Source organism: Sus scrofa, chromosome 4, assembly GCF_000003025.6.
Source record: "Sus scrofa isolate TJ Tabasco breed Duroc chromosome 4, Sscrofa11.1, whole genome shotgun sequence".
Classification (NCBI taxonomy): Eukaryota; Metazoa; Chordata; class Mammalia; order Artiodactyla; family Suidae; genus Sus; species Sus scrofa.
The window spans coordinates 97,647,154-97,674,240 of record NC_010446.5 but is presented as its reverse complement, the minus strand read 5'-3'; the positions used below and the strand labels follow the sequence as shown (position 1 = coordinate 97,674,240).

Sequence of the window (27,087 nt, the reverse complement as noted above, 5' to 3'; positions counted from 1 at the left end):
ATACCATGCAGTTGACTCAGCTGAAGTGTACAATGCACTAGATTTTAGTATATTCACAGAGTTGTGCCGCCATCACCACTAATTTCAGAATGTTTCCAGGCACTGCTTGTGGCTCCTGGCAACCACCAGTCTACCTTCTGTATCTGTGGGTTTGCCCCCTCTAGACATTTCATATGAATGGAATCATACAACATGTGGCCTTTATATGTGGCTTCTTTCACTTAGCACAGTATTTTCAGGGTTCAGCCATGCTGTGTATATCAGTACGCATTGCTTTTAATGGCTGAGTCATATTCCCTTGAATGAATGTATCACATCTTCTTACCCATTCATCAGCCGATGAACATTTGGATTGTTTCCATGTTCTTGCTTTTGTGAATAATGCCGCTATGAATATTCATGTTCAAGTTTTCGGGTGAACATATGCTTTCAATTCTCTTGGTATATACCTAGCAGTAGTGAAATTGCTAGGTCATGTGGTAATTCTATATTTATCTTTGGAGGAACTACCAGACTCTTTTTCCAAAGCATCTGCTCCATTTTACATTCCCAACAGCAGTGTATGAGCGTTCCAATTTCTGTACATCCTCACTAACACTTGTTTTTGTCCTTGTCCTTCTTTTTGATTACAGCCACCCTAGTGATGTGAAATGGTATCTTGCTGTGGTCGTAACTGGCATCTCCGTAACAACATCTTTTCATATGCTTATTGTCCTTTTACATATCTTTGGAGAAATATTTATTCAAATCTTTTACTCATTTAAAAATTCACTTGTGTTTTTTTTTTTTTTTTTTTTTTTTTAGTTCAATTGTGTTTCGATTGTTGAGATGTAAGGGTTCTTTTATATATTCTGGATACTATACACTTATCAGATATATGATTTGGAAAAATTAAAATTTTTTTCCATTCTATGGGTTTTTCTTTTTTTGCTTTCTTGATGATGTTCCTTTTTTTTTTTTTTTTTTTTTTGTCTTTTTGCTATTTCTTTGGGCCGCTCCCGCGGCATATGGAGGTTCCCAGGCCAGGGGTTGAATCGGAGCTGTAGCCACTAGCCTACGCCAGAGCCACAGCAACGCGGGATCCGAGCCGCATCTGCAACCTACACCACAGCTCACAGCAACGCTGGATCGTTAACCCACTGAGCAAGGGCAGGGACCGAACCCACAACCTCATGGTTCCTAGTCGGATTCGTTAACCACTGCGCCACGACGGGAACTCCCCCTTTTTTTTTTTTTTTCTAATTTAATTTTTTAAAAATTTTATCGCCACACCGAGGCATATGGAAGTTCCCAGGCTAGGGATTGAATCTGAGTCACAGCTGCAAGCTATGTTGCCGCAACATGGAATCCTTTAACCCACTGCACCCACCTGGGAATGGAACCTGTACCTCCGCAGCGACCTGAGCCACTACGGTTGTATTCTTTTTTTCTTTTTTCTTAGGGCTGCACCTGTGGCATATGGAAGTTCCCAGGCTAGGGGTCGAATAGGAGCTGCAGCTGCTGGCTTACGCCACAGCTACAGCAATGCTAGATCCAAGCTGCATCTGGGACCTACACCATAGCTTGTGGCAATGCCGGATCCTTAACACACTGAGTGAGGCCAGGGATTGAACCCACATCCTCATGGATACTAGTTGGGTTCTTAACCCATTGCACCATGGTGAGAACTCTTTGATGATGTTCTTTAAAACAAAAGTTTTTAATTTGGTGAAATCCAATTTATATGTATTTTTCTTATGTCACTTGTGTTTCGGTGTATCTAAGAAGGCTTTGCCTAACCCAAAATCACAAAGATTCCTATACTTTCTTCAAAGAGTTATGGTTTTAACTCTTATGAGTAAGTCTGTGACAAATTTGGGTTAATTTTCATGTGCAATGTGAGGAAGGGGGTTTGACTTCATTCTTTAGCACGTGGATGTCCATTTTTACCAACATCATTTGTTGAAAAGATTTTCTTTCCCCATTGAATTGTCTTGATACTCCTGTCAAAAATCAATTAAATTCTTTTTTTTTTTTTTTTTTTTTTTTGGTCTTTTTAGGGCCACACCCACAGCATATGGAGGTTCCCAGGCAAGGGGTCCAATCAGAGCTACAGCTGCTGGCCTGCACCACAGCCACAGTAATGTCGCCAGATCCAAGCCATGTCTGAGACCTACACTGCAGCTCATGGCAACGCCAGATCCTTAACCCTCTGAGTGAGGCCAAGGATTGACCTTCGTCCTCATGGTTCCCAGTCAGATGCATTTCTGCCAAGCCACAACAGGAACTCCACATTTTTCTTATAATGTTATTTCAGGATTCTCACTTATATTCCATTGATCTACATGTCCATCCTACACTGCCTTGATTACTGTAGGTTTTTAGTAATTTTGTTCTTTTTCAAGATATTTTTAGCTATTCAGGGTTCTTTGCGTTCCATATGAATTTTAGTTTGTTAGTTTCTGCCAAGAAGCCAGCTTGGATTTTAATAGGAATTGTGTTGAACTCTTAGTTCAGTTTGGAGAGTATTGCCATCTTAACAGTATTAATTTTCCAAACTTTTTTAGGTCTTCCTTTATTTCTTATTCTGTAATTTCTTGTTTCTGTTGTGTTCTATAATTTTCACAATTCAAATTTTGAACTTCATTAAATTTCTAGATTTTCTTTTCCTTTTTGTTGCTATTGTAAATAGAATTTTTTAAATTTCATTTTTGGGTTGTTCATTGCCAGTGTATAGAAATACAACTATTTTTGTATATCGATAGTGTATCCTACAGCCTTGCTGAATTAGTGTGTTTGTTCTAATAGTTTTTTAGTGGATTCCTTAGGATATTCTATACACACAATCATGTCATCTAAAAATAATTTTACCCTTCCCTTTCCAATCTAGATGCCTTTAATTAATTTCTTTTTCTTACTCAAAGTCATTGCATGGCCCATGAAGACAGTAAAACTACCCCGTAATTCAGTCAGTGTAATCCTTGTTAACACTTTATTGCATATCCTCTCAGACATTTTCCTATATATTTGTATTTTTAAAAAATTGTGTCATAGGGAATTCCCATTTTGGCGCAGCGGAAACAAATCCGACTAGTACCCATGAGGTTGCCGGTATGATCCCTGGCCTTGCTCAATGGGTTAAGGATCCGGCGTTGCCGTGAGCTGTGGTGTGGGTTGCAGACACAGCTTGGATCCCATGTTGCTGCAGCTGTGGTGCAGGCCGGCAGCTGTAGCTCCAATTTAACCCCTAGCCTGAGAACTTCCATGTGCCGTGGATGTGGCCCTAAAAAGCAAAAATAAAATAAAATAAAATAAAAGTTGTATTATATACTCTATTCTATAATTACTTAACTGTCCCCCGCTTCATGGTGCTCTGTAGTATCTTCTGTATCCATAAATGGCTGCATAGTTGCATAGTCTGCTATTATGCACATACCATAATTTCTTTAATCCCCCATTGTTGGGCATTTTGTCTATTTCCATTTTTGCAGCCATAGACAATATTATATCAAACATATATGTATATGGCTTTTTTTCTTTCTTTCTTTCTTTTTTGGCCACCCTGCAGCATATGGAACTTCCCAGTCTAGGATCTGAGCCACAGTTGTGACTTATGCCACAGCTGCGGCAGCATGGGATCCTTTAACCCATGTGCCAGACCTGGGGTTAAACTTGTGTCCTGGTGCTGCAGAGACTTCGCCAATCCCATTGTACCACAGCCAGAACTCCTGTATGTGCTTTATAATACAAGTAATAAAGAAATACTTTCTCAGTTGTAAAAAACTCGGGCATGGTGTACAGAGAAAAATGTGTAAATCCCTTTTTACAACCCTCTTTCCATAAATTTACATATGTGTATGTGAGTATTTATGCTAGTTTAGCTGAACTTATTTCATTAGAATACATTTCTAGACGTAGATTTGATAGGTCAAAGAGTAAATGTAGTTTAAGTCTTCTGATCAGAATCATGAAATTGTTACCTAGAAAGGTGGTGACAATTTACCCTCCCACCTCAGTGTATGAGGCTGCCTGTGTGGAGGTGATGTAACTGGGGGTTTCTTCATTAGTGTTGTTTTCCTTATTTCAGGTGTACTTAAAGGGGAGGTCTGGAGACAAGATGATCCATGAGAAGAATATTAACCAGCTGAAGAGTGAGGTCCAATATATCCAGGAGGTGGGCACCCCTTCCCCTTTGTGGAAATGACCTAAATCAATTCTCTGAATCTCACAGTTTTTGGCTTCCTTCTTTTATAGGTTCTTTTGTTTTGGTTTGGTTTTTCTTTTTTCTTTTTTTTTTTTTTGTCTTTTGAGGGCTGCACCCATGACATATGGAGGTTCCCAGGCTAGGGGTGGAATCAGAGCTGTAGCCGCCAGCCTACGCCAGAGCCATAGCAATGCAGGATCCGAGCTGCGTCTGCCACCTGTCCCACAGCTCATGGCAATGCGGGATCCTTAACCCACTGAGCGAGGCCAGGGATCGAACCTGCGTCCTCATGGATGCTGGTCAGGTTTGTTAACCACTGAGCCATGATCGGAACTCCCTACAGGTTCTGATTTTCTCCCGTCTGCTCCTTTCATATCTCCAAAGCACCATCATGTCTCCTCATGTGGAAATATCATTTCTGACCCTCCATGAATCAACCAATCCATTAATTAACAAATACTTTTTAAGCACCATGCACCTAGCACTGTCCCTCAGTCATTCCATCCGAAATTGCCAGCCTTGCTTCCCCAGTTTTCCTAACCTTCACCCTGGTTATGTTTCTCCTTGACACCTGTCACCATATAACATCCTACGGGTTTTACTTATTTGTCTTTTGGGTTCTGTGTCTCCCCAGTTAGAATGTTAGATCCACCAGGGCCAGGGCTTTATTATTTTGTTGTTTGTGTAGGAAGGACTGGGCTGCAGCCCCAGCCAGTGCTTAGAACAGTCCCTGACTCATAGACTTATGGGTCGGGCATGGGTACAAAGGTGGTGCTCGCTCTCCCAAAGCTAAAGCCTCTTGCCCTCTCCTCCCAGGCCAGGAATTCCCTGCAGAAGCTCCGGGAGGATATAAGTAGCAAGCTCGACAAGGATCCAGGAGCTTCTCTCCATCAACAGGAGATACAGGTAATAGGACATGGTCCATGGTTGGGTCTCCACTGAGGAGGTGGGGTTGTGTCAGGCTCCAGTCATGCAGTGGGTACCAAATCTAATACCACTGCCAGCAAAGATGAGAACACAGTTGATGCTGGCTTCTCTGAGCATTCACAGCCGTGTATTTACACTTATTAGCCTATATACGAGCACACCTGTTCCTTAAACATGTACAAAAATTGAATTTATATAAATAAAATTATCTTTAAGTTATGGGCAAAACCTTTTATCTATAAGGATTCTGTGATCAATCTTCTTGTGATACAAGGTCTTATAAAGCAGACAACCACCTATAAATCCGGACATCTCATAAGCCAATCTTGTTTAGGCTGCTGATACTTACACATCAGAAATCTTGGTCCTTGTCTGTTACCATCTGTGTCTATAGCTCTTGCTCACCTGGGATGGGAAGCTCCTCCGGGTTACAGTTCATCCTCTGACCCCTGCCCCCCTCCCCTGAGCCCAGTGTGTGGGATGCACAAGGTCATCAGTGAATGTTTGTTAGACTGAATCGATTAGAGAATGCTTCTTGAGATGGATCCGACTCTTCAGTTTTTTGGTTTTTTGTTTTTTGCCTTTTAGGGCCACACCTGCAGCATATGGAAGTTCCCAGGCCAGGGATTGAATCAGAGCTGCAGCTGCTGGCCACAGCCACAGGCACAGCCACAGCAACTCAGGTTGCAGCCTTGTCTGCGACCTACACCACAGCTTACAGTTAACAGATCCATAACCCACTGAGCGAGGCCAGGGATCAAACCCACATCTTCATGGATACTAGTTGGGTTCCTAACCTGCTGAGCCACAATGGGAACTCCAGCTTCTCAGTTCTTTAAAACATTGAGGATGGGAGTTCCCTGGTAGCTTAGTGGATTAAGAATCTGGCATTGACACTGCTGTGGCTCTGGTCACTGCTGTGTTGTGGGTTTGGTCTAAGGCCCTGGAATTTAAGCATGCTGCAGATACAGCCAAAAAAAAAAATGAGGATAAAAATGTTTCCAGGAGGAGTTCCCTTGTGGTGCAGTGGGTTAGGGATCTGATGTTGTCACTGTAGTGGCTTGGGTTGCTGCTGAGGCAGGGGTTCTGTCCCTGGCCTGGGAACTTCCACAGCCACATTTACAGCCAGAAAGAAAAAAGGATCCCCAGGAGAGCACAGCTGTCTCTTCCATGGCTTTACCCTCATCCTCCTTTAGATTCCAAGTTGCATCTCCTTCATTTGCATTTGGCTTGGGTGGGGTGTTCCTTCTCCAGTGGCCCTTGCCCTTGTTTTCCTGAGGAAAATAATGACCTGGCAAATAGTGCCAGCTCCTCTTCATCTCGGGTGTATGCTGGGCTCGTGTAGTGGATTCCCCCTAACTCATCTCACTTTGCCTAAAGGTAGGACTCTCACTGCCCAAGCTCACCTCTGTCTGGTGGGAGGTGCTTTGTCAGGTGACTGAAGAACCGACTGTGCCCAGAGCCTGGCCCAAACATCCAGGCCCCTTGTTTGCACAAACCAGCAGTCACAAGATGACTAATCAGGCTTTGGGTTGAAGTGAGTTGCAGATGCCACTTCCCCTTTTCATTTATGCTTTGTCAAACCTTGTCAGGATCCCCCAGGGGCAAAGGAAACTCTTTGTGGCAGGCAGCTGCTCAAATTTCCTGGGCTCCGAGGGATAGGCCTACACATTTTCCAGTCTGCTGAAAGGTTTTAGCCTGAGGTTTCCTTCCTCCTCCCGACAAGGCTAGAATAGTCCCTCTCCAGGCTGCACACATTTCTCCACTCTCTCTTTTCTCTATTATCCCATAAAGCACTAGACATCTTTTTCCTTCCTCCTCTCCCTCCCTCTCTCCCTCCCTTCCTTCCTTCTTCCCCCTCCCCCGATCTCCTCCTCCTCTTTCTCTCTCTTTTTCTTTTTTTGGCAGTGCTAGTGGCATGTGAAAGTTCCTGGACCAAGGATGGAACCTGAACCACAGCAGGGACAATACCAGATTCTTAACTGCTAGGCCACCAGGGAACTCCTCTCTTTCTTTCTAAAATTTGTTGTTTGTCTTTTTAGAGCTGCACCCTTGGCATATGGAGGTTCCCAGGCTAGGGGTTCAATCGGAGCTGTAGCCACCGGCCTATGCCACAGCCACAGCAACGCCAGATCCGAGCCGTGTCTGCCACCTACACCACAGCTCAGGGCAACGCTGGGTCCTTAACACACTGAGCGACGCCAGGGATTGTACCCACAACCTCATGGTTCCTAGTCGGATTTATTAATCACTGAGCCACGATGGGAACTCCTCTTTCTAAAATTGGAGCTCTTAGAAGAATAACATTTCGAAGTTGGTTGCTTGGGACTGTTTTCACTACCAGTTTTCTTTTCCTTTGAACAGGTAGTGCTAGAAAAGCCCAATGGCTTTAGTTCAAGTCCCTCGACTCCACCTCCGCCTCCGAATAGCAGAACACCTGAGGTAGGTCCCAGCAAAAACAGTGGTAACTACTGCCTAGCCTGGAGGCAAGAAATCTTCCTTCCTGATCCTTTGGTTTTATTGCTTTCTCTCTTTCACTAAATATGAGGGTTATATTTACTTGCGGTAAAAATTCAAACAAAGGAGAAATGTGTAAAGTGGAAATTCTTCTTTCCACTGCTTGGAAGTGTCCACGTTAACACACTGAAGTGGGTGGCTCCATTTAGAGTAAAGCTTCTCAGCTTTCAGTGCCCATTGGAATGGCCTTGGGAACTTTAAAGGATGTGATGCTTGTGTGCCATCCTTAGTGTAATTTAACCGGTCTGAGATATGGCCTGGGCATCAGGACTTTTAAAAGCTCTTCAGGGGATTCTAATGTTTAGATAAAATTCTAGGGTGCTTTTCTATACACAGACAGCCACATTTAAAAGCCGTGTGTGTGTGCGTGTGTGTGTGTGTGTGTGTGTGTGTGTGTGTATACGTGTACTAATATATACACATACATCATATATATGTATAAATGTATGTATATAATATACACATACTTTTCACAAGTACGGCCTGATAAATACATTATTTCTTGCTTGCTTTTTTATTTTATTTTATTTATTTTTTATTTTTTCCCGTCGAACAGCATGGGGACCAAGTTACACATACATGTATACATTCTTTTTCCTCCCATTGTTCTGTTGCAGTGTAAGTATCTAGACATAGTTCTCAAGGCTACATAGCAGGATGCTTTTTTATTTTTTTAAACTGAAGAGTATATTATAGCATTCTTTCCACATTAGTACTTGTAGATTTACCTCATTCTTTTGAATAATGACATAGTATTTCTTTCCATGGCTGTATTTTTTTTTAATTCCATTCCCTCCCTCAGCTTTATTGTTGTATAATTAACAAATAAGCATGGGTGTGCTTTTTAAATTTAAAAAATTTTTTTGCTTTTTAGGGCCACACCCGTAGCACATGGAAGTTCCCAGGCTAGGGGTCAAATCCGAGCTACAGCTGCTGGCCTACACCACAGCCACAGCAGCACTAGATCCAGGCTGTGTTTGTGACCAACTCTGCAGCTCATGGCAACGCTGGATCCTGGACCCACTGAGCAAGGCCAGGGATCGCATCCACATCCTCAGGGATATGAGTCCACTGCGCCACATGGGAACTCTGCATGGCTGTACTTTTTTTTTTTAATTACTCAATGAATTTATTACATTTATAGTTGTAAAATGATCATCACAATCCAATTTTACAGGATTTCATCCCACAACCCCAGCGTATCTCCTTCATCCCCCGAACTGTCTCCTTTGGAGAGCATAAGTTTTTCAAAGTCTATGAGTCAGTATCTGTTCCGCAAAGAAGTTGATTTTGTCCTTTTTTCAGATTCCACATGTCAATGAAAGCATTTGATGTTGGTGTCTCATTGTCCGACTTAGCGTGATAATTTCTAGGTCCATCCATGTTGCTGTAATTGCCGTTATTTCTTTCCTTTTAGTGGCTGAGTAATATTCCTTGTGTATATGTACCACATCTTCTTGATCCACTCCTCTGTCAATGGACACGTAAGGTTGTTTCCATATCTTGGCTATTGCAAATAGTGCTGCAGTGAACATTGGAGTACATGGGTCTTTTCAAGTCATGGTTTTCTCTGGATAGATGCCCAGGAGTGGGATTGATGGATCAAATGGTAGTTCTCTTTTTAGTTTTCTGAGGCATCTCCATACTGTTTTCCACAGTGTTGCACCAGTTCACATTCCCACCAACAGTGTAATAGGGTTCCTTTTTCTCCACACTCTCTCCAGCACTTATTGTCTATAGACTTTTAGATGCTGGCCATTCTGGCTGGTGTAAGGCAGTACCTCATAGTGGTTTTGATTTGCATTTCTCTAATAATGAGTGATGTTGAACATCTTTGCATGTGTTTTTTGGCCATCTGTGTGTCTTCTTTAGAGAATTGTCTGTTTAGCTCTTCTGCCCATTTTTGGATGGGGTTGTTTGTTTTTTTGGTATGGAGCTACAGGAGGTGTTTATAAATTCTGGAAATTAATCCCTTGTCAGTGGATTCATTTGCAAAGATTTTCTCCCATTCTGTGGGTTGTCTTTGTGTTTTGTTTAGGGTTTCCTTTGCTGTGCAGAAACTTCTAAGTTTAATTCAGTCCCATTTGTTTATGTTTGTTTTTACTGTCATTATTCTAAGAGGTGGATCTGAGAAGATGTTGCTGTCGTTTATATTGGAGAGTGTTTGGCCTGTGTTTTCCTCTAAGAGTTTTCTCGTGTCTGGTCTTATATCTAGTCTTTAATCCATCTTGAGTTTATTTTTGTGTATGGTGTTAGGAAATGTTCTAATTTCATTCTTTTCCATGTGACTGTCCAGTTTTTCCAGCACCACTTATTGAACAAGCTGTCTTTTCTCCATTGTATATTCTTGCCTCCTTTTTCATAGATGAGTTGACTGCAAGTGTGTGGGTTGAATTCTGGGCTTTCTGTCCTGTTCCACTGATGTCTATGTCTGTCTTTGTGCCAGTACCACATGGTTTTGATGACTGTTGCTTTGTGGTATAGTCTGAAGTCCAGGGAGCCTGATGCCTCCAGCTCCATTTTTCTTTTGCAGGCTATCTTTGGCTATTCTGGGTCTTTTTGTGCTTCCAAACAAACAAATTTTAAAATATTTTGTTTGAGTTTTGTGAAAAATGTCCTTGGTAATTTGATAGGGATTGCATTGAATCTGTATATTGCCTGAGGTAGTATAGTCATTTTGATAATATTGACTCTTCCAATCCAAGAGCATGATATGTCTTTCCATTTGTTTGTGTCTTCTTGGATTTCTTTCATCAGTGCCTTACAGTTTTCAGAGTACAGGTCTTTTGTCTCTTTAGGTAGGTTTACTCCTAAGTATTTTATTCTCTTTGATGTGATAATAAACGGGACTGCTTCCCTAATTTCTCTTTCTGATCTTTCATTGTTAGTATATATAAATGCTGTCAATTTCTGTGTATTAATTTTGTATCCTGCGACTTTGCCAAATTCATTGATGAGCTCTAACAGTTTTCTGGTAGAGTCTTTAGGATTCTGTAGGTATAGTATCATGTCATCTGCAAACAGTGATGGCTGTACTTTTTTTTTAAATGTCATTTGTTATTATATTCTTTATATGCATGATTATATAGGACATGCATATTGTATAAAATTAGGGAAATTCAGAAACCCAGAAGAGTTGAAAGAAGAAAAAAATATCAATTGTAATCTATCCAAAGAAAGACCCAGTTTGGTGAAATTTCCTTTGTTTTTCCTTTAATGGAAATGTATATATACAATAGTGAGATTAGACTGTAAATGGCATTTCTCTATTTGTCTCTTGCTTGGATGGGTATTGTTTTGGTTTGGGTTTATTTGGCCTCAAGTGCAGTTGAATCAGACCTTCCAATCAGGGCTTATAATTATCATTGGTCCCATAAAGACCTCTCACTGCTTTTACCTTTTTTTTTTTTTTTTTTTTTTTGGTCTCCCCTACCAAAAGAAAGGTATTCACTCTAACATGTTCAATATATGATTTAAATATACTTATTAAATAGGTGTTAATTTTCATAATGGACTTGTGCTGTTTTTCTGGGTTTTGTTTTTGTTGTTTTTTTTTTCCTCTAACACCATGCTTTTCAGCTCTGTCTTTGTTGCTATGTTAAAATCTAGTTTGTTGTCTCTAGCTCCGACATGTACAATTTTATAACTCCCTTTTTTTTTTTTTGTATTTTCTAGGGCCGCACCCATGGCATGTGGAGGTTCCCAGGCCAGGGGTCAGATTGGAGCTGTAGCTGCTGGCCTACACCAGAGCCACAGCAACGCTGGATCTGAGCCACGTCTGCGACCTACACCACAGCTCACGGCAACGCCAGATCCTTAACCCACTGAGCAAGGCCAGGGATCGAACCCACAACCTCATGGTTCCTAGTCGGATTCATTAACCATTGAGTCACAACAGAAACTCCTCTTTATATTCTTTTATATCATGAAATTTTTCCATGTCACCAGTTAGTCTTACAAGAACACCATTTGAAATAAGCACATAACAGTTGTGTTCCAGGAAGAGGTTTTCCACTCATTCTCACCTGCCCAGCGGCACAGGCACAGACATAGATAGGGGAGCTGACCTGATAACTTAATGCTGTGCTTCTAGCCACTCACTTTAGATATGCCATTTGGCTTTTTCCCTTCCCCTGAATCACTGCATTTGGCAGATGTGCTGTTGGCAACGTTATAATAATACCTGGCACTGGCACTATCTTTCAGCAAGCCCTCCCGGATATTATCTGACTTGGTTTTGAGGCTGCCTGTAAGGCAGGGTGTGGTAAGGAGTCTTCTCACTGCTTCCCAGGTAGAGAAACAAGGTCCACAGGACTCAGTGATAACACAGTACCAGGGACGCTGTCCACTTCTCTCAGCTGAGCCCTGTGCTGTGGTTTGAAGGTGCTGCTGCGCAGCAGGGAGAGACTTTTCTCTAAAAGTCAAGGGAGTTGTAAACTGAAGTGGGGCAGAGATGGGGGCGAGACCCTACATGCCGGCTCAGCCCTAACCACCCCCAGGTTGGGTGTGTCCGGGGGAGGGATTCACAGTAAGCTCAGTGAGACACTGTTTCCTACATCAAATCAGGAACCTGGACTTATTGGACGCTTTTGCCCTAAAGCTGCCCATCTGCCAGTAACCCTTTATCTGCTGATCTCTGTGTTAGGGGGAGAGAACAACAGAGGATGTGCCTTTGGGAAGTGCCCCGCATGATGGGTTTGGCACAGTCTCTGCCCTTGGGGAACTGTCATCTGTATGGGAACATGGTCCCTGCTCTCAGTAGGACACACATGAGGATGGCATAACCATACCTGTCCATTGGTCAGTTAATACACATATAAAAATCAGGGCCATGTAGGACTTCCTGTGTGGCTCACAACAAAAATTATGTGTCCTAAAATAATCAGGCGATTAGAAGCTGGTTGAGTTCTTTAGGGTATGAAGAGAGACTGTTTTCATATGAATAACTTGGAATTCCTGGGTGCCCAAGACTAACTCTCCCCCCTTGCGTGATGTGAATTCTTTTGTGAGGGTGGTCTGGGCAAGAGGGTCCAGACGAGTGTGCGTGGCAGGTGGATCTTCTCTTGCCAAGTTACAAACACAGTGGCTTCACCTTCCTTTTGCTGCCCTGGCTGCAGGTGGACACCTTTGTAAATGAAGATGTTGAGAGCTTGAGGAAGACTGTGCAGGACTTGCTTGTCCAACTGCAGGAGGCTGAGCGCCAGCACCAGTCAGAGCGTGTAGATTTTGAGGTGAGATTTGGGATTCGGGGAGAAGGTGCCCTAAGGGTTGGGCCACTATTCGCAGGTGCCAGTGAAGTTTTCCTGGAGGCCTGGGGCCCTTCCCATCTGCTTTGCCCTTTCCTGGATATTTCTAGTTTTTGCTTTCCAAGGCTAGCCATCAAACTACAGTTTGATGGTCAGCTCTTGAGTCTCTGCTCTGCTGGAGATGAGCGATGGCACTGGTATGGGAGAGCCGGTAATTCAGAAGTCCTCTCTGTAAGGGCCACGGTGAGAACTGCTGTGCTCTAGGCACCATGCAAGGTATCAAGTTCACCACTGCATCCTTGGTGTCTGGGACAATACCTGGCATCAGGTGGGTGCCTCTTAAGTGTGGACCAGATGAATGGATGAATCGGTGTGGTCACAGGAAGAACTGTGTCTGTAGAATCAGGGCCTTTTCTAGGGCCACTCCTGAGGCATATGGAGGTTCCCAGGCTAGGGGTCAAATCAGAGCCGTAGCTGCTGGCCTACACCAGAGCCACAGCAACTTGGGATCCGAGCCGAGTCTGCAATCTCCACCACAGCTCATGGCAACGCCGGACCCTTAACCCACTGAGCAAGGCCAGGGATTGAACCCAAAACCTCATGGTTCCCAGTTGGATTAGTTGACCACTGAGCCACATCGGGAACTCCGAGAATCAGGGGACTTTAGATTAAGTCTTGGCTTTACTACACTGAACTCTGTAATTTTTTTTTTTTATTAAAGTATGGTTGATTTATGGTGTTTCAGGTGTAAAGCAGAGTGGTTCAGTTGTGTAAAGATATTTTTTATTTAATTTTATTCTTTTCTACAAGTCTTTTTTTAAGTTTTATTGAGGCATAATTGACAGAATTATACTTCATGATGATTTGATGTACATATACATTGTGAAAGGAGTCCTTCCGTCTAGTTAATTAACACATCCATAGTTGTTAACACTGTACTGTGTAAAGAAATTTGCTAAGAAAATTTAAATATTCTCACCATTCCCCCCTGCAAAAGAATTACACCCATCTTTCTCTATATGTATGTATATACTCTTTTTCAGATTTTTTTCTGTTATAAGTTATTACAAGATTTTGAATGTAGTTCCCTGTATCTGTTAATTCCAAATTCCCAATTTATTCCCTGCCCCCCAGCTCTGTGATCGTGAATATCTCAATTATTGTTATCCGAATAATACTCGATTATTATAGAAGATTAAAAAAATACAAAGGCCTGTATTATAGAAAAAGCCTCCCACTATGAAAAGTGTGTGAGGTCTTCCATGCTTTCCAGAAACTTCTTTGAGTATTCTTTTTCTTTTTTTTTTGTCTTTTTGCCATTTCTTGGGCTGCTCTCGCGGCATATGGAGGTTCCCAGGCTAGGGGTCGAATCGGAGCTGTAGCCGCCAGCCTACGCCAGAGCCACAGCAACGCAGGATCCGAGCCACAGCTGCGACCTACACCACAGCTCACGGCAACGCCGGATCATTAACCCACTGAGCAAGGGCAGGGATCGAACCCGCAACCTCATGGTTCCTAGTCGGATTCGTTAACCACTGCACCTCGATGGGAATTCCTCTTTGAGTATTCTTATAGGTACCCCAGGGCAGTTTTCCTAACAGCTCTGTGTGAGAGTAACCATCTGTTATCTGCTTTTGTTCACCCATAGTAAAGTACTTTTTAGGTCATAAATATGTGATGATAGGATTCAGCCCTGCCCAGGCAATCCCCAGGGCTGGTGGAAAGGAATCCCAGGCTGAACTCTTCTTTCCTGGAGCAAAAGAGAGAGAATTTTTTTTTTTTTTTTTTTTGCTTTTTAGGGAGGTTCCCAGGCTAGGGCTCGAATCAGAGCTGCAGCTGCCGGTCTATACCACAGCCACAGCAACTCAGGATCTGAGCTATGTCTGCAACCTACACCACAGTTCACAGCAATGCCAGATCCTTAACCCACTGAGCAAGGCCAGGGATAGAACCCGCATCCTTATGGATCCTAATCAGGTTCGTTAACTGCTGAGCCATGAAGGGAACTCCAAGAGAGAATTTTTGAGAGGTGTATTGAGGATCAGGACAAAGGGCAGTGAGAATGATCAGCTACCTCAAGAGGAATTGAAGTCTTATTTGAGCAAATAATTTAACCTCCTTAACCCTCAGTCTCAACTTTTATAAAAAGGGGTCATGAAATATACCTCACGAGTTTGATGTGTGGACTGAATGAGGTAATATATATATATAAATGTATTTATTACTTGAAAGGGTTTTTGGTTTTTTGTGGCCACACCCATGGCATGCGGAAGTTCCTGGACCAAGGATCAAACCCAAGCCACTGCAGTGACAGTGCCAGATCCTTAATCTGCTGAGCCACAAGGGAACTCCTCAAAAGACTTTTGGAAATGAAAGCTACCCTGTATTAACAAGTGGGTTGTCCCATCCTAAATAAATTTGACATAAGGTAATACTAAGATTAGTTTGGTCTCAGAACAAAGTAACTGTGCAGTAAAGTAGTTTGTTGTATCTATTTCAGATTCCGCAATTTGGGTAATTTGGTTGAGGATGAATCAGTTCAGTGACCAGCTGTTCTTTACCTTCTTGGAGCAGAACAGGAGGAAGGGGAGGTTGAGGCTGCAGCACTGACCAGACTGTGAATTTCAGAAAGAAATGTTTACATAGAGACGCGTCATGTTTACATAGAGACGCGACCACAGAGTGGTCTGCTAGCCCTGGGTTTCAAAGCTTGAGCCAAAGGGTCCTAAGTAAAAGCCCAAGGCTAGGAGGCTCCTGACAGCCTTAACCACACAGGCTTCTTACAAGGGGCTGTTGTTCAACCCTGTGGCATGTAGCACCCACCTGCCGTGTGCTCCATGAGTCACTCCCACTATCGGGTAGGTCACCACACCCTCTTGTGATTAAGAGGTTCCCTTAGGGCAGGGCTGGCTGGGACAGATGTGGCAGGGAGAGTGTTTTTCCTCCCCTTTGTGATTTACAGCAGGATGTGAGGATCATCTGTGGCCCGATACAGCTGTGCTTCGAGCACACATCAACCTGGGTGCAGTGTTTCTGTACAGAAATGAGAGGCCTTGTTTTTATGTCCCCTGGGGCTGGCCTGTTCCAGGCTAATGGATTTTTTTTTTTTTTTTTTTTCATTTTAGGCTGCATGCATGGCACATGAATATGGCAGTTCCCAGGCTAGGGGTTGAATCGGAGCTACAGCTGCCGGCCTACACCACAGCCACAGCCACATGGGATCCAAGCCAAGTCTGCAACTTACATCACAGCTCACAGCAATGCCAGATCCTTAGCCCACTGACTGAGGCCAGGGATGGAACCTGCATCCTCACGGATGCGAGTCGAGTTCATTAGCGCTGAGCCACAACAGGAACTCCTGGTCTCCTTTTCTGAACTGGAGGTAGGAAGGGCAAGGTTGTCAATGACCATGGAGACAACCTGCCATGAGGCAGGGTTTGCTGCCATCAGGGAGGATTTGCAGTGAGTTTGCTCTGGAGAGGGCTGTGTGCACGTGGATGCGTCCCCATCACACCTCATCCTGTGCTTTGCTTTCTCCTCCCTGCTTCTGACTTTGGGAGGAGCTAGACAAACTGGTTGCTGGTGGTGTGTTTGACCAGGGCTGGTTAGGCTTCGCAGAGGTTACCTGGGTTCCTTTTCAGTAACCGATCAGGAAGTCATTGTGAAGTAAGTGGGAAGCACGGAAATGGACGATGAAGTTACTGGGTGGCTGGGTGACCTTGAAGAGGTCCGTTGACCTTTGGTTGTGAAAGGAGAGGGTTGGACTAGGTGCACACCCGTTCCATTCACGATGTTGTAGAACAGTTGAGCCCGTGCTCAGTGCTCTCCCGAGCTCTGCAGAGGTCAAGGTACCCAAGGTCTTTGCCGCTGTGAAGCTGATGGTCTCCCGAGGGGAGCAGGTGCACACAACTGACCCGGCGAAATCCGCTCAGTGCTGCAAGCGGGAAGGACTGTGTGTCCTCTGTGGACACACAAAGGAAGGGCCCCTCTCCTGAGCTCAGAGGCTCCCTGGGAGAAGCCGTGTCTAAGCTGAGACCCAAAGGATGATTAGGAGTTGGCAAGATGCACGTGGGAGGAAAGGAGGCACGTTCTCTATTTTTTTCACTCTAAAGTGTGCTTCTGTCCTTTCCAACCTGGCTTATCATCTTTGACAAAGAACAGGTTCTTCCTGGTGCCAGTAGCCCTTCTGGGTGCCATTTCAGCCTTTGTATGCTAGCTGCAGCAGGCTTTCAGGGAGGGCGAGGAAGAGTGGGAGACAGAGGAAGGACAGGGAGGTATCCTGCCCTGGAGTCTTTGCATTAGGAAGAAAGCCACAGCACTGGAGGCCCTGGAGGGCTGGTGGGGATGCTGAAGAAGCTGGCCATCCGGAAAGCAGTGCTTGTGGGTTCCAGATGTCACTCTAAAGTAGCGCTTAGCAGCTATGCGCCAGTTCGCCCAGGAAATGGAGTCCATGCGCTTGTCCTGGAGCAGTGAATGGGAGATGGTGCTCATCGCGGTTGCTGTCCTCCTCCCATCACTGAGCTCAGATTCCTGGGTTCTTTTCCAAGGATTTTATCCACGTCTGCCCCTCCACACCCTTAACATGTCCCCATCCTGTGTCATAGGCCACACTCAGCCGGTACCAGAGAGAAGCAGAGCAGAGTCACGTGGCCCTTCAGCGAGCGGAGGACCGAGTGGAGCAGAAGGAGGCGGAAGTCGAGGAGCTGCAGAAGCGCTTGCTGGGGATGGAGACGGTAATCAGAGCCTTGCTCTTCAGTCCCCAGATTCCTGGGCCAGAGGGTGCCCCGAGTTTGAGTGAGATGGTTGCAGAAATGCTCCTTTTCTGAGCAGCTCCAGAAAAGCACATTTCACAGCTTCCTTTGGCGAATCCTTTCGAGTTGAACCCATCTTCATTTTCAGCGGGTTCTTGCAGAGCTGCTCTTTGGCCTTTGAAGACTGTTCTCAAGGAGCCACTCGGCCTGGTTTCTCGGGGATTGGTAGCTCTAGCTGGCAGGTGGGCCTGGATGCAGGGCCAGACTCTCCCTCCAGGCAGCTGGGTGAGGCTGAGAAGTTTCTATGTGCTGAGGGTGGGAAGGGTTATCCCTCACAGGGGAGGGCGCCCCATCAAACCAGCTTGGCCTGCTGCTCTTTGGCGGCTGTCCCAGGCCCAGCGGGGGCTGAGCCCCAGCCCTAGTGCCCACCTCACCCCAAACGCAGAAGCTGTTGCCGTCTCCTCGTCCTAGATTTCCTTTCCTTTGGCTCATCCAGGAGCATCAGGCGTTACTGGCGAAGGTCAGGGAAGGGGAGACAGCCCTGGAGGAACTGCGGGGCAAGAACAGCGACTGCCGAGCAGAACAAGAAAAGTAAGGGCCCTTGTTCGCCGTGAGGCTGGGGTGCAGGGAGGGGAGGGCACAGACCTGGGGAGGAAGCTGGTGCTGATGTCAGATCTTCCAGCTCTGACTCACCAGGTGTTGCGCAGGGTAGGGCCCTGCCCGGGGAGATACTGTTTGGGAAGCTGCCATCTCCAAGGAGCTCATTTTCCATGGAGAAATAACCTGAAGAAAAGGCTTTCGCAGCTTTAGAGCCAGGGGCAGGCGGGAGCTGGTAAAGCATCTGCCGCTGCCGCACGTTGTTCTCTGATTGCTACACTGGCTGTGGAAGTGGTGTCATTACACCACCGCTCACTCCCCCCGGAACAAAAGCCATCTGTAAACTCTCTAAGGGTAAAATCAAATAACTTCCTTGCAAGTCATGCTCATGAAAATACAAACGTGCAGTTTGTAGAGAGATACTGAACGTCTTTCCTCCAAACCGACTCAGAGGCTGAGACCCACCTGTCAGCAGTGGCATAGAGGGGATCTCTCTGAGGTCCTTCCTACTCCAGAGTTAGAGAGTTTCGCAAAGTCCCTCTGGTCAGAGGGGATCAGAGGCCCCAGACCAGTGAAACCTACAGAGCAAAGATTGAACCATTGTTGGACCTTCACAAATTTAGAACTTCTTTATGTTGGCACTTAATATCTTATATCTCAAATGATAAATCAAATTTAACATGAGCATATCAGTCAGGTCTTCGTTGTGTAAGTCGGACCTTTCTAAATTCCGCAGACATTACCTGCAGGGCTTTCTCAGGAATTCCTAGGTGAGCAGACATGATCCTTGCCGTCTTGGACCCCTCGTCTCCTTGGGGCATTTTCTTTCCTTTGGGATAAGCTTGATCTAGGCCTGCCTGGCACGGAAAATGCAGATATCTGTAGCCTTCCTTCAGACTTGATAGCAGAATCGCTTTAAATTGCTCAGCCCTCCCTCCTCAGTGGTGGAGGTGCTCACGGGCAGGTGACTGGGTGGAAGGAGCAGGAGAAACAGAAAAACCAGATAATCTAAAACTGACTTGGTGGAGTTCCCACTGTGGCTCAGTGGTAACGAACCCAACCTGACTAGTATCCGTGAGGATGTGGGTTCAGTCCCTGTCCTTGCTCACTTGAGGCGTTGCTGCAAGCTGCTGGTAAGCCGCTGATGAGGCTCAGATCCTGAATTGCTGTTGTTGTGGTGTAGGCCAGCAGCTGCAGCTCCGATTCGACCCCTAAGCCTGGACCTTCCACATGCTGCCAGTGAGGCCCTTAAAAAAAAAAAAAAAAACTGATTTGGGAATGGCAACTGACATCTATGCATCATAAATGCTGATTTTCTTTTTTTTTTTTTATTCCCCCTCTGACCGCACCCACAGCATATGGAAGTTCCCGGGCCAGGGATCAAATCTGAGCCACACCTGCAGCAACACCGGATCCTTAACCCACTGTGCCACAGCAGGCACTCCATTGCTGATTTTCTAAACAGAAGGAGACTAAGAAATAGGGCCCTGAAAAGCTGAGGGTAGACACTTAAGAATGTTAGAAGCTTCGGAAGGATGAGATCGGGGGCTCAGATTGCATTGTCCCCCATGCCAAGCACTGCCCACCTTCTAGCAGCAGGCATTTGTCTGCTTCCTCAGGCAGACCCAGAGAGTAATGGGTGCCAGCAGTTCTTCAGAGCTCAACTCCTAGTCACTCTCCCCAGCCACCCGGCCTTTGGAGAGAGCCCAGTTTGCTTAGAAGATGCAAAAGAAACAACAGTGTCTGGGAAAGCGGAAGACATAGAAACAGACTTGTGTGAAGAGACTTTAAGGGTCCTCAGAGCTTATCTCCCTCTTGATGTAAAATCCCTGCCAATGGCTTGATAGTCCTGGATATCTTAATCCCAGCTCCTACTTGAATCTTTCAAGGAACGAGGAGCTCATTACATGAGGCAGTCCACTTCCTTTTTCGTCTTCTTATGCCGCACCTGCGGTATATGGAGGTTCCCAGGCTAGGGGTCTAATCGGAGCTGTAGCCGCCGGCCTACACCACAGCCACAGCAAATGGGGATCCGAGCTGAGTTTGCAACCTACACCACAGATCACGGCAATGCTGGATCCTTAACCCACTGAGCAAGGCCGGGGATTGAACCCATGTCCTCATGGATGCTAGTCAGGTTCACTAAGCACTGAGCCACGACAGAAACTCTGAGGCCAATCCACTTTCGGGCAGCTCTCATACTGAGAAAGTCTTTCTCGTGTTAACCTAAGAACTGCTTCCTTGGAATATCTACCTATTGGGTTGAGTTTTAATCATGAAACTATCCGCAATGACTTACCCTTTCTTACCTTTCTGAGCCCCAGTCGCCTTATTTGGACCAGATGATGTCTCGTGATGCTTCCAATGTGTTTTTCTAAGGCAGCCTAGCACTTACCCTGGGCAGCAGCAGAGCACTGGGGAATCGGACAGAGGGAATCACACCTGATCAGAACCCCCTCCTCCCCCCGAGCGCAAAGGCCTTGCTGTGCTTGGGTGGAGAAAGCATCTTCTCCCCTGGCCTCAGCCTTCTGGTCTTAACCCCCAGGGCTGCTAACCTGGAAAAAGAAGTGGCTGGATTGCGGGAGAAGATCCACCACTTGGATGACATGCTTAAGAGCCAGCAGCGGAAAGTCCGACAAATGATAGAGCAGGTAAGCAGGGTCAGGTCTTAGCCTGCTCTGGGTCACCCCCATCCCCCACCCCAGAAGTTTCTGCCTTGAGTCTAACCCTGTTTTCCTGTTAAGTCTACACCCTTATTTATTTGCTCCCCTGGGTATCTTGGCTTATATTCATAAGTGGCCCCATAAAACATTTATGGCTACTGATTACTAGGTTAGGATGATGGAGATTTGCTTTCCTCCCATCTTTCCCCTGTTTTTGGTCGTTTGCCTGTGCTTTCCCATGGGAAAAAAAGGACAAGGTTGGTCTCTCTTTGAAGAGTGCTGGTAAATGAGTAATTAAGTCCCAATAAACTCGCTTATCTGCATGTAGATTATCAACCTTTGTACCTCATGGCAGATTTTCCCCTGCCTGAGCTTTAGGGTCATGTACTCAGAATTTGCCATTTTGTAGAACTGTTTTGAGAACATAAGACCTCCTAATTGGGAAGGCATAGTTGCTGCATGTCAGCTCTGGGAGGGCTAGGATTTTTCTCTCTTGTTTACAGCTGTTTCCTATTGTCTGGAACAGGGCCTGCCTCAGCTATGGTAAACACTCAATAAATACTTGAGTGAGTACATAATTTGTGTCTCCCAAAGTCAAATGGAATGGTGTTTTTTTTTTTTTTTTTTTCTTTTTTTGCCTTTTCTAAGGCTGCTCCCACAGCATACGGAGGTTCCCAGGCTAGAGGTCCAATCAGAGCTGTAGCCGCCGGCCTATGCCACAGCTCATAGCAACACTGGATCCTCAACCCACTGAGCAAGGCCAGGGATCGAACCTGCAACCTCGTGGTTCCTAGTCGGATTCGTTAACCACTGAGGCATGACGGGAACTCCAAATGGAATGGTTTTTGAACCATCCATTATTTTGGATTATCAGGGTGGTGTTCCCCTCACACCCCTTGCTCCCATACCTGGGATAATCGAGAGTTTAACATTCACTGAAACACGGCTTTTATAGAAAAGCCGAGCAAGTCACACGAAAGGTGCCAAACTGCCCTTTGTCTCTGCTGGCTCCTCCATGGCAGCAGGGTGAAGTTCGATGCATATGTAATCAGTCACTTCAAATCGAGCTTTGGTGTCTCTCCCACATCTTTGCAGCTCCAGAATTCAAAAACTGTGATCCAGTCAAAGGACACTGCCATCCAGGAACTCAAGGAGAAAATTGCCTACCTGGAAGCTGAGGTGTGTGTTCTGGGCAGCCTGGGAAGGGAGTGGACTGTTGGAGAAAAGACTGGACATAAAGGAGAGAGAGATTCTGGAGAGGGCTTTGGTCCTGTCTAGTTGTTGCTTGGAAGCGTGTGTCTGGGGTTGTTGGTTGGTCTTCGGTTCTGCTGAGTACGTGTTTTCTGAGACCTTTCAGGGACTCGCTAACAATGGTAAGACCTGTCCTCAGTCTGAAGGGACACAGCCTCATGGTGCAAACCCCATGCCATGGCAGCAGGGAGGCGGGCTCTTCATTCTGACTATGTGGGCTCAGCAGAGGAGCTGACCATGGAGCTGGGCTTTGAAGGAGGAGGCAGTCTGTAGGGGGAAGCGATGGGCTGGATTAACTAATGAGTTCTTCTTGGTCTGATTCCTCCTGTATCCCAGAGCCCTTCCTGCCCCTTAACTGACTACCTGAGATTGCTTTGCAGCCATTGTGTGAAGGTCCCAGTGGGTGGGAAAGATAAAAGAGATGGGAGACAGGGTGGTTTGTCTCCAGGGAGTTTGCAGTCAGGATTTAGAGATAAAATACATTAAAAAATCTATATCTAAGAATATTTTATAGGAAATCCTGTTGACAAACACAAGTACATATCTCAACTGCCTACAGGAAATTATATGCGGGACGTGTACAGAGGGGACGGATATACAGGAGATGATCAGTTATTGAGCGAACATCCTCAGGGAAGGAGGCTGGAGCAAGTGCTGGAGGGAGAGAGCAGTCTGGGGTGGTGAAGGGGAGGGGAGGGCATCCCGGTGGCACGGGAGGGATGGGGGTGACAGCCGCACACACAGCTGGAGACCAGAATGAGCTAGTAAACTCTGACGAATGGCACACCAGGAAAAGGCCAAGTCTAACCTCATCACTTGTGTTACAGAATTTAGAGATGCATGACCGAATGGAACACTTGATAGAAAAACAAATCAGTCATGGCAACTTCAGCACCCAGAACCGGGCCAAGACTGAGAACCCGGGCAGGTGAGTTGGCTGTGCCTGGAGTGGGGTCCAGGTAGCAAGCGAAGGAAAGAGGGACAGAGCCATGGGAAGGAAACCTTTAGTGCCAAGGCCAGGACTAGCTCTTTTAAATCCAGGTTTATTCTCTCAGTCTAATGTGGCCTGTTCTCCACCTGAACCATTTTCTAACTGGGTTAGAGGCGATCCTAATACCCCAACTCCAAGGAGGCCCATAAGCAGCTGCTAGAAGAGTCTGAACCCCTTGGAGTATATGCAAAATGGTGAATGTGGGAGTTACCACTGTGGCTCAGTGGGTTAAGAATCCAAATGCAGCAGCCCAGGTTGCTGTGGAGCTGAAGGTTCGACTCCTAGCCCAGCACAGTGGGACAAAGGATCCAGTGTTACTGCAGCTGTGGCATAGGTCTCAGCTGCATCTCAGATTCAGTCTCTGGCCCAGAAACGTCACATATGCCGCAGGGGCAGTCATAAAATTAAAAAAAAAAAAAAAATTGTGCGTGTCCTAAGGACGTATTTCTAGAGAGCGGACCTTATGCTTCCGAGAGATTCACAGAAAGGTCCAAGACTGAAAAATAAAATCAAGACTCCCAGCCATACCCACGCCTCAGTGGTTCAACTGCACCCTCTCTTTTCCCCACCCTGCCACCACTCTCCTAAGCTCTTGGCAGTTAGTGTTTCACAGCGCTGAACCAATGGTCAGCCAGCCCTGAAGTGTCGGACCCAGAGGCCAAGTGGAGGGGCGGCTCTGCAGGGTGGGCAATGACACAGCACTCAGCGTTTCCCACTTCCTTTTCAGCGTTAGGATATCCAAGCCCCCCAGCCCTAAACCCATGCCTCTCATCCGAGTGGTGGAAACATGAGCTAAAGGAGACGGATGCTGATGCTGCTGCTGCTGCCACCTCAGGCCTGCGGAGGAGCCCCCACCCCTGGAGGCTGCTGGCCCCAACTTTGATTTCCTGACTGTTCCCTGGCTGCAGTCAGGGTTCACATTTCCAAACTCTCATCCTCTGGGCACTGGGCAGTTGGAGGCTGAGCGCCCCCTCCGGACACTGCAGCCTTCTGGAGGCTGCTATCCTGCCCGTGGGAGCCAGGGCAGCATCCTTATTCCCGTAGTTATTATTCTTCTCTGTAGCAGAGCCTCCCTTCTGTTGTAGACTGGAGTTCAGCTGTCCCAGATGCCAGGCCCTCAGCGGGTTCGGAAAGGTGACAAGAGCTGCCTCAGCCCTGGAAGCTGGAGGCACAGATGTCTGCAGTGACTGGAGAGTGTCCTGGGGGAGCCAAGTTCCTTCCGTAAACACAGCTCAGTTCTTAGCAACAAACTGTTTGTTTTTCTACTTGCTCCACCCTCAGCCCAGGCTGACCTCGGCCTCCGACGGATAGACAGTGGGGCTACTTGTCATGGCTTGGTCAGAGTCAGTGAACCTTGACTTTGACTGGATGGCCTGGTCTTTGGGGGAGGGGAATGGCCTTCAGGGAGTAGCTCTTAGCAGAAAGACTCCATAAGGCCATGGACAGTTACGTGGGACTTCTTTCTGCTGTGAAGACTCCCAGAATCTCTTAGGGTTTTCCCCTGAGTTGCAGTGCAAGATACACCTTGGTCTTCTGACTCAGAGCCTGAAAGCTGTTTTCATTGGGTTCCATCAATCTCAGCGAAACTGTCACGGTATTTATTTTGCTAAATTATTGGTGTTTTTGCTTACAACTCACGACTGATTTAATACCAGAGTTCTACAGCCTTCTCTCGCGGTGTTTGGACTTGCTCGACACAGGGAAAGACTGTTCCCACTGGTCCATTTGAGAATGACATTGTTATAAATCTTTTTTCTCTCTTTCTTCCACCTGCTGCTTTTCCCTTCCTCCTGCAAACCTGCTCTGTACCTCAGGGAGGCAAGTATATTTGCCCTGAGGCATCAGGGTTCTGAGTATGTGCTGTTTGAAAGGGACTGACTTCTTCCCTTGACCCCCTACCCCATCCTCCTCTGCAGCACAACCGGTCTGTTATCCTGGCTCTGAATGCACCTGCTACTCATCGTGTTTCCTTTAGGGCTCTTCCTGCAGCCTCAAGAAGGAGCTAAGCATCAGAATGTGGTCCTATGGGACACAGAGAAATGAAAACCAAACATGAATTAAGTCTTTAGGTTCTGCTTGGCTCAAAACCAGAAGCCTTAAGTCTGTGGTTTCTGTGCATCAGGACTGGGCTCCCGTGCTGGCCTTGTCCGCTGTGGCGGTCTGGTGTTCTTCGTGCCGTTCCCGCTTGTAAAACGAGACCAAAGGACCAGATCATCTCCATGGGCTCATCCAGTTCTGATATCCTCTCCGGTGGCATAGTCTTTATAGGGTGACTTTAATAAATTATGTTAACATGTCTTTTTGAGCTCCTGGCCTGGTTTCTTTTCACTTTTCGGGAAGGATCAAAGAATATAGTTTTAGGAATTCCCTGGCTCAGTGGGTTAAGGATCCGGCATCATCACTGCTGTGGCTTGGGTCTGATCCCTGGCCTTGGAGCTTCTGCATGCTTCATGCGTGACCAAAGAGAAAGAAAGAACATAATTTTAGTTGCCTCTTGTAGATGGACCCCCTGCTGTCCACATCTGGATGGTATGGAGGCATCTGCAACACTGTATGATAGGAGGGCTTTGTGGCATTCGGAGGAGTTGGAATATCCCTGTTAAGCAGCACCCCTCCAGCTTGCTGGTCTGAGTCCTTATTTTAAGAGGTGGCCCCTAACTTCATCTTTGACCCTCTCTGGGGTGGCAGCCTGGTGGGAGCCCTAAGCCTGGCCAGTATGTATCCTCTTTGGTTGGAAAAGAGCTGGTTAGAGGCAGAGGTCCTCTGGGTTACATGAGATGTATCAATCAGCACTGAAGGAAGATGACTAATTCCACGTCCTTCACGGAAATGAAAAGCTCTCTGGAAATGCTGATCACAGCTGTTTGAGGCTTTAGTTTTTGGCTGTCTCTGTGCATCATTCAATTAGTCCAATGATTTTTTTTTTTTTCTTCTTTCTGTGAAAAAATGTAGTTGACTTCGGGGCCCAAGGGGAACATAGCTAAGTTCACATGAAACTTCCCTGAACCAAAGAAACTAGAAATGCAGCCCCTCCTCCCCGGTGCTGTTTCCTTTCTAGCCTCCTTTCTACTTCAATGGAAAGAAGGTAAATTTTTCTCTGGCTTTTCTTCCTCCTTCTCTTGCTTCTCAGCTAATTCAGACCCCAGGCTTCGGAAAGCACTGGAAACCTCCTTCCATTCCAGACCTGGGTTTGTCTTCTGACAGCCTGCGTTCTCTTCTTTCTCTGGCAGTCTTGCTTGGTCTGGGTGTATCTAGACTGTGCTTGTTCTCAGAATATTAAGAGGGTGGAAGCAGGGTGGGGTTGCCTCGGGTGCCAAGAAGACTTGCACGGCTGGAAGAAGACAGGAGTGAGTGTGCCGCCCTGCAGGAAAGGAGGCTCTGGCCTTGGTGGGATGAGCAGAGATTCGAGATGGAGATAATGGAAGAGTCTGGAAATGTTCTGAAGTTAGAACTAGAGCTCTAAGAGATTGCTTAGACCGAAAACTGCTTCTGGTGTCTATTTCCCTGAAGTTGGTTGCACCCCTGCCCAAAAGAATGGATCTAAGGAGAGAGAATGTCATCGAGGGAAAGGTAGAGTTTTTTTGGTTTTTTGTTTGTTTGTTTTCCTTTTTTTTTTAGGGCCAGATCTGTGACATATGGAAGTTCCCAGGCTAGGGGTTGAATCAGAGCTGTAGCTGCTGGCCTACAGCACAGCCACAGCAACTTGGGACCCGGGCTGCCTCTGTGACCTAAACCACAGCTCATGGCCTTGCCGGATATGTTAACCCACTGATTGAGGCCAGGGATTGAACCCATGTCCTCATGGATACTTGTTGGGTTCATTACCACTGAGCCACAGCTGGAACTCCCGAAAGGTGGTTTTGATCTTGGCAACTTTTTCAGTTAGAGACAGAGAATGAGGATGGAGGAGAATGAGCTAGAGCCCAGGGCCTGAGAAAGGGCGTGGTGAGAAGCTGCTCCT

General features: G+C 46.1%; 1 protein-coding gene across 2 annotated transcripts in view; it reads left to right on the top strand.

The window, feature by feature from the left end:
* Positions 1 to 25,424, top strand: part of TUFT1 (tuftelin 1) — a 55,838-nt gene extending 30,414 nt beyond the window's left edge. For both annotated transcript variants that reach the window (XM_021089860.1, XM_021089859.1), the window contains 10 exons: positions 4,067 to 4,153; positions 5,000 to 5,089; positions 7,475 to 7,552; positions 12,745 to 12,858; positions 17,478 to 17,606; positions 18,121 to 18,215; positions 20,767 to 20,872; positions 21,980 to 22,063; positions 22,963 to 23,063; positions 23,854 to 25,424. In XM_021089860.1, the coding sequence (XP_020945519.1) occupies positions 4,067 to 4,153; positions 5,000 to 5,089; positions 7,475 to 7,552; positions 12,745 to 12,858; positions 17,478 to 17,606; positions 18,121 to 18,215; positions 20,767 to 20,872; positions 21,980 to 22,063; positions 22,963 to 23,063; positions 23,854 to 23,917 (948 nt within the window). In that variant the 3' untranslated portion in view covers positions 23,918 to 25,424. The remainder of the gene's footprint in view (positions 1 to 4,066; positions 4,154 to 4,999; positions 5,090 to 7,474; positions 7,553 to 12,744; positions 12,859 to 17,477; positions 17,607 to 18,120; positions 18,216 to 20,766; positions 20,873 to 21,979; positions 22,064 to 22,962; positions 23,064 to 23,853) is intronic.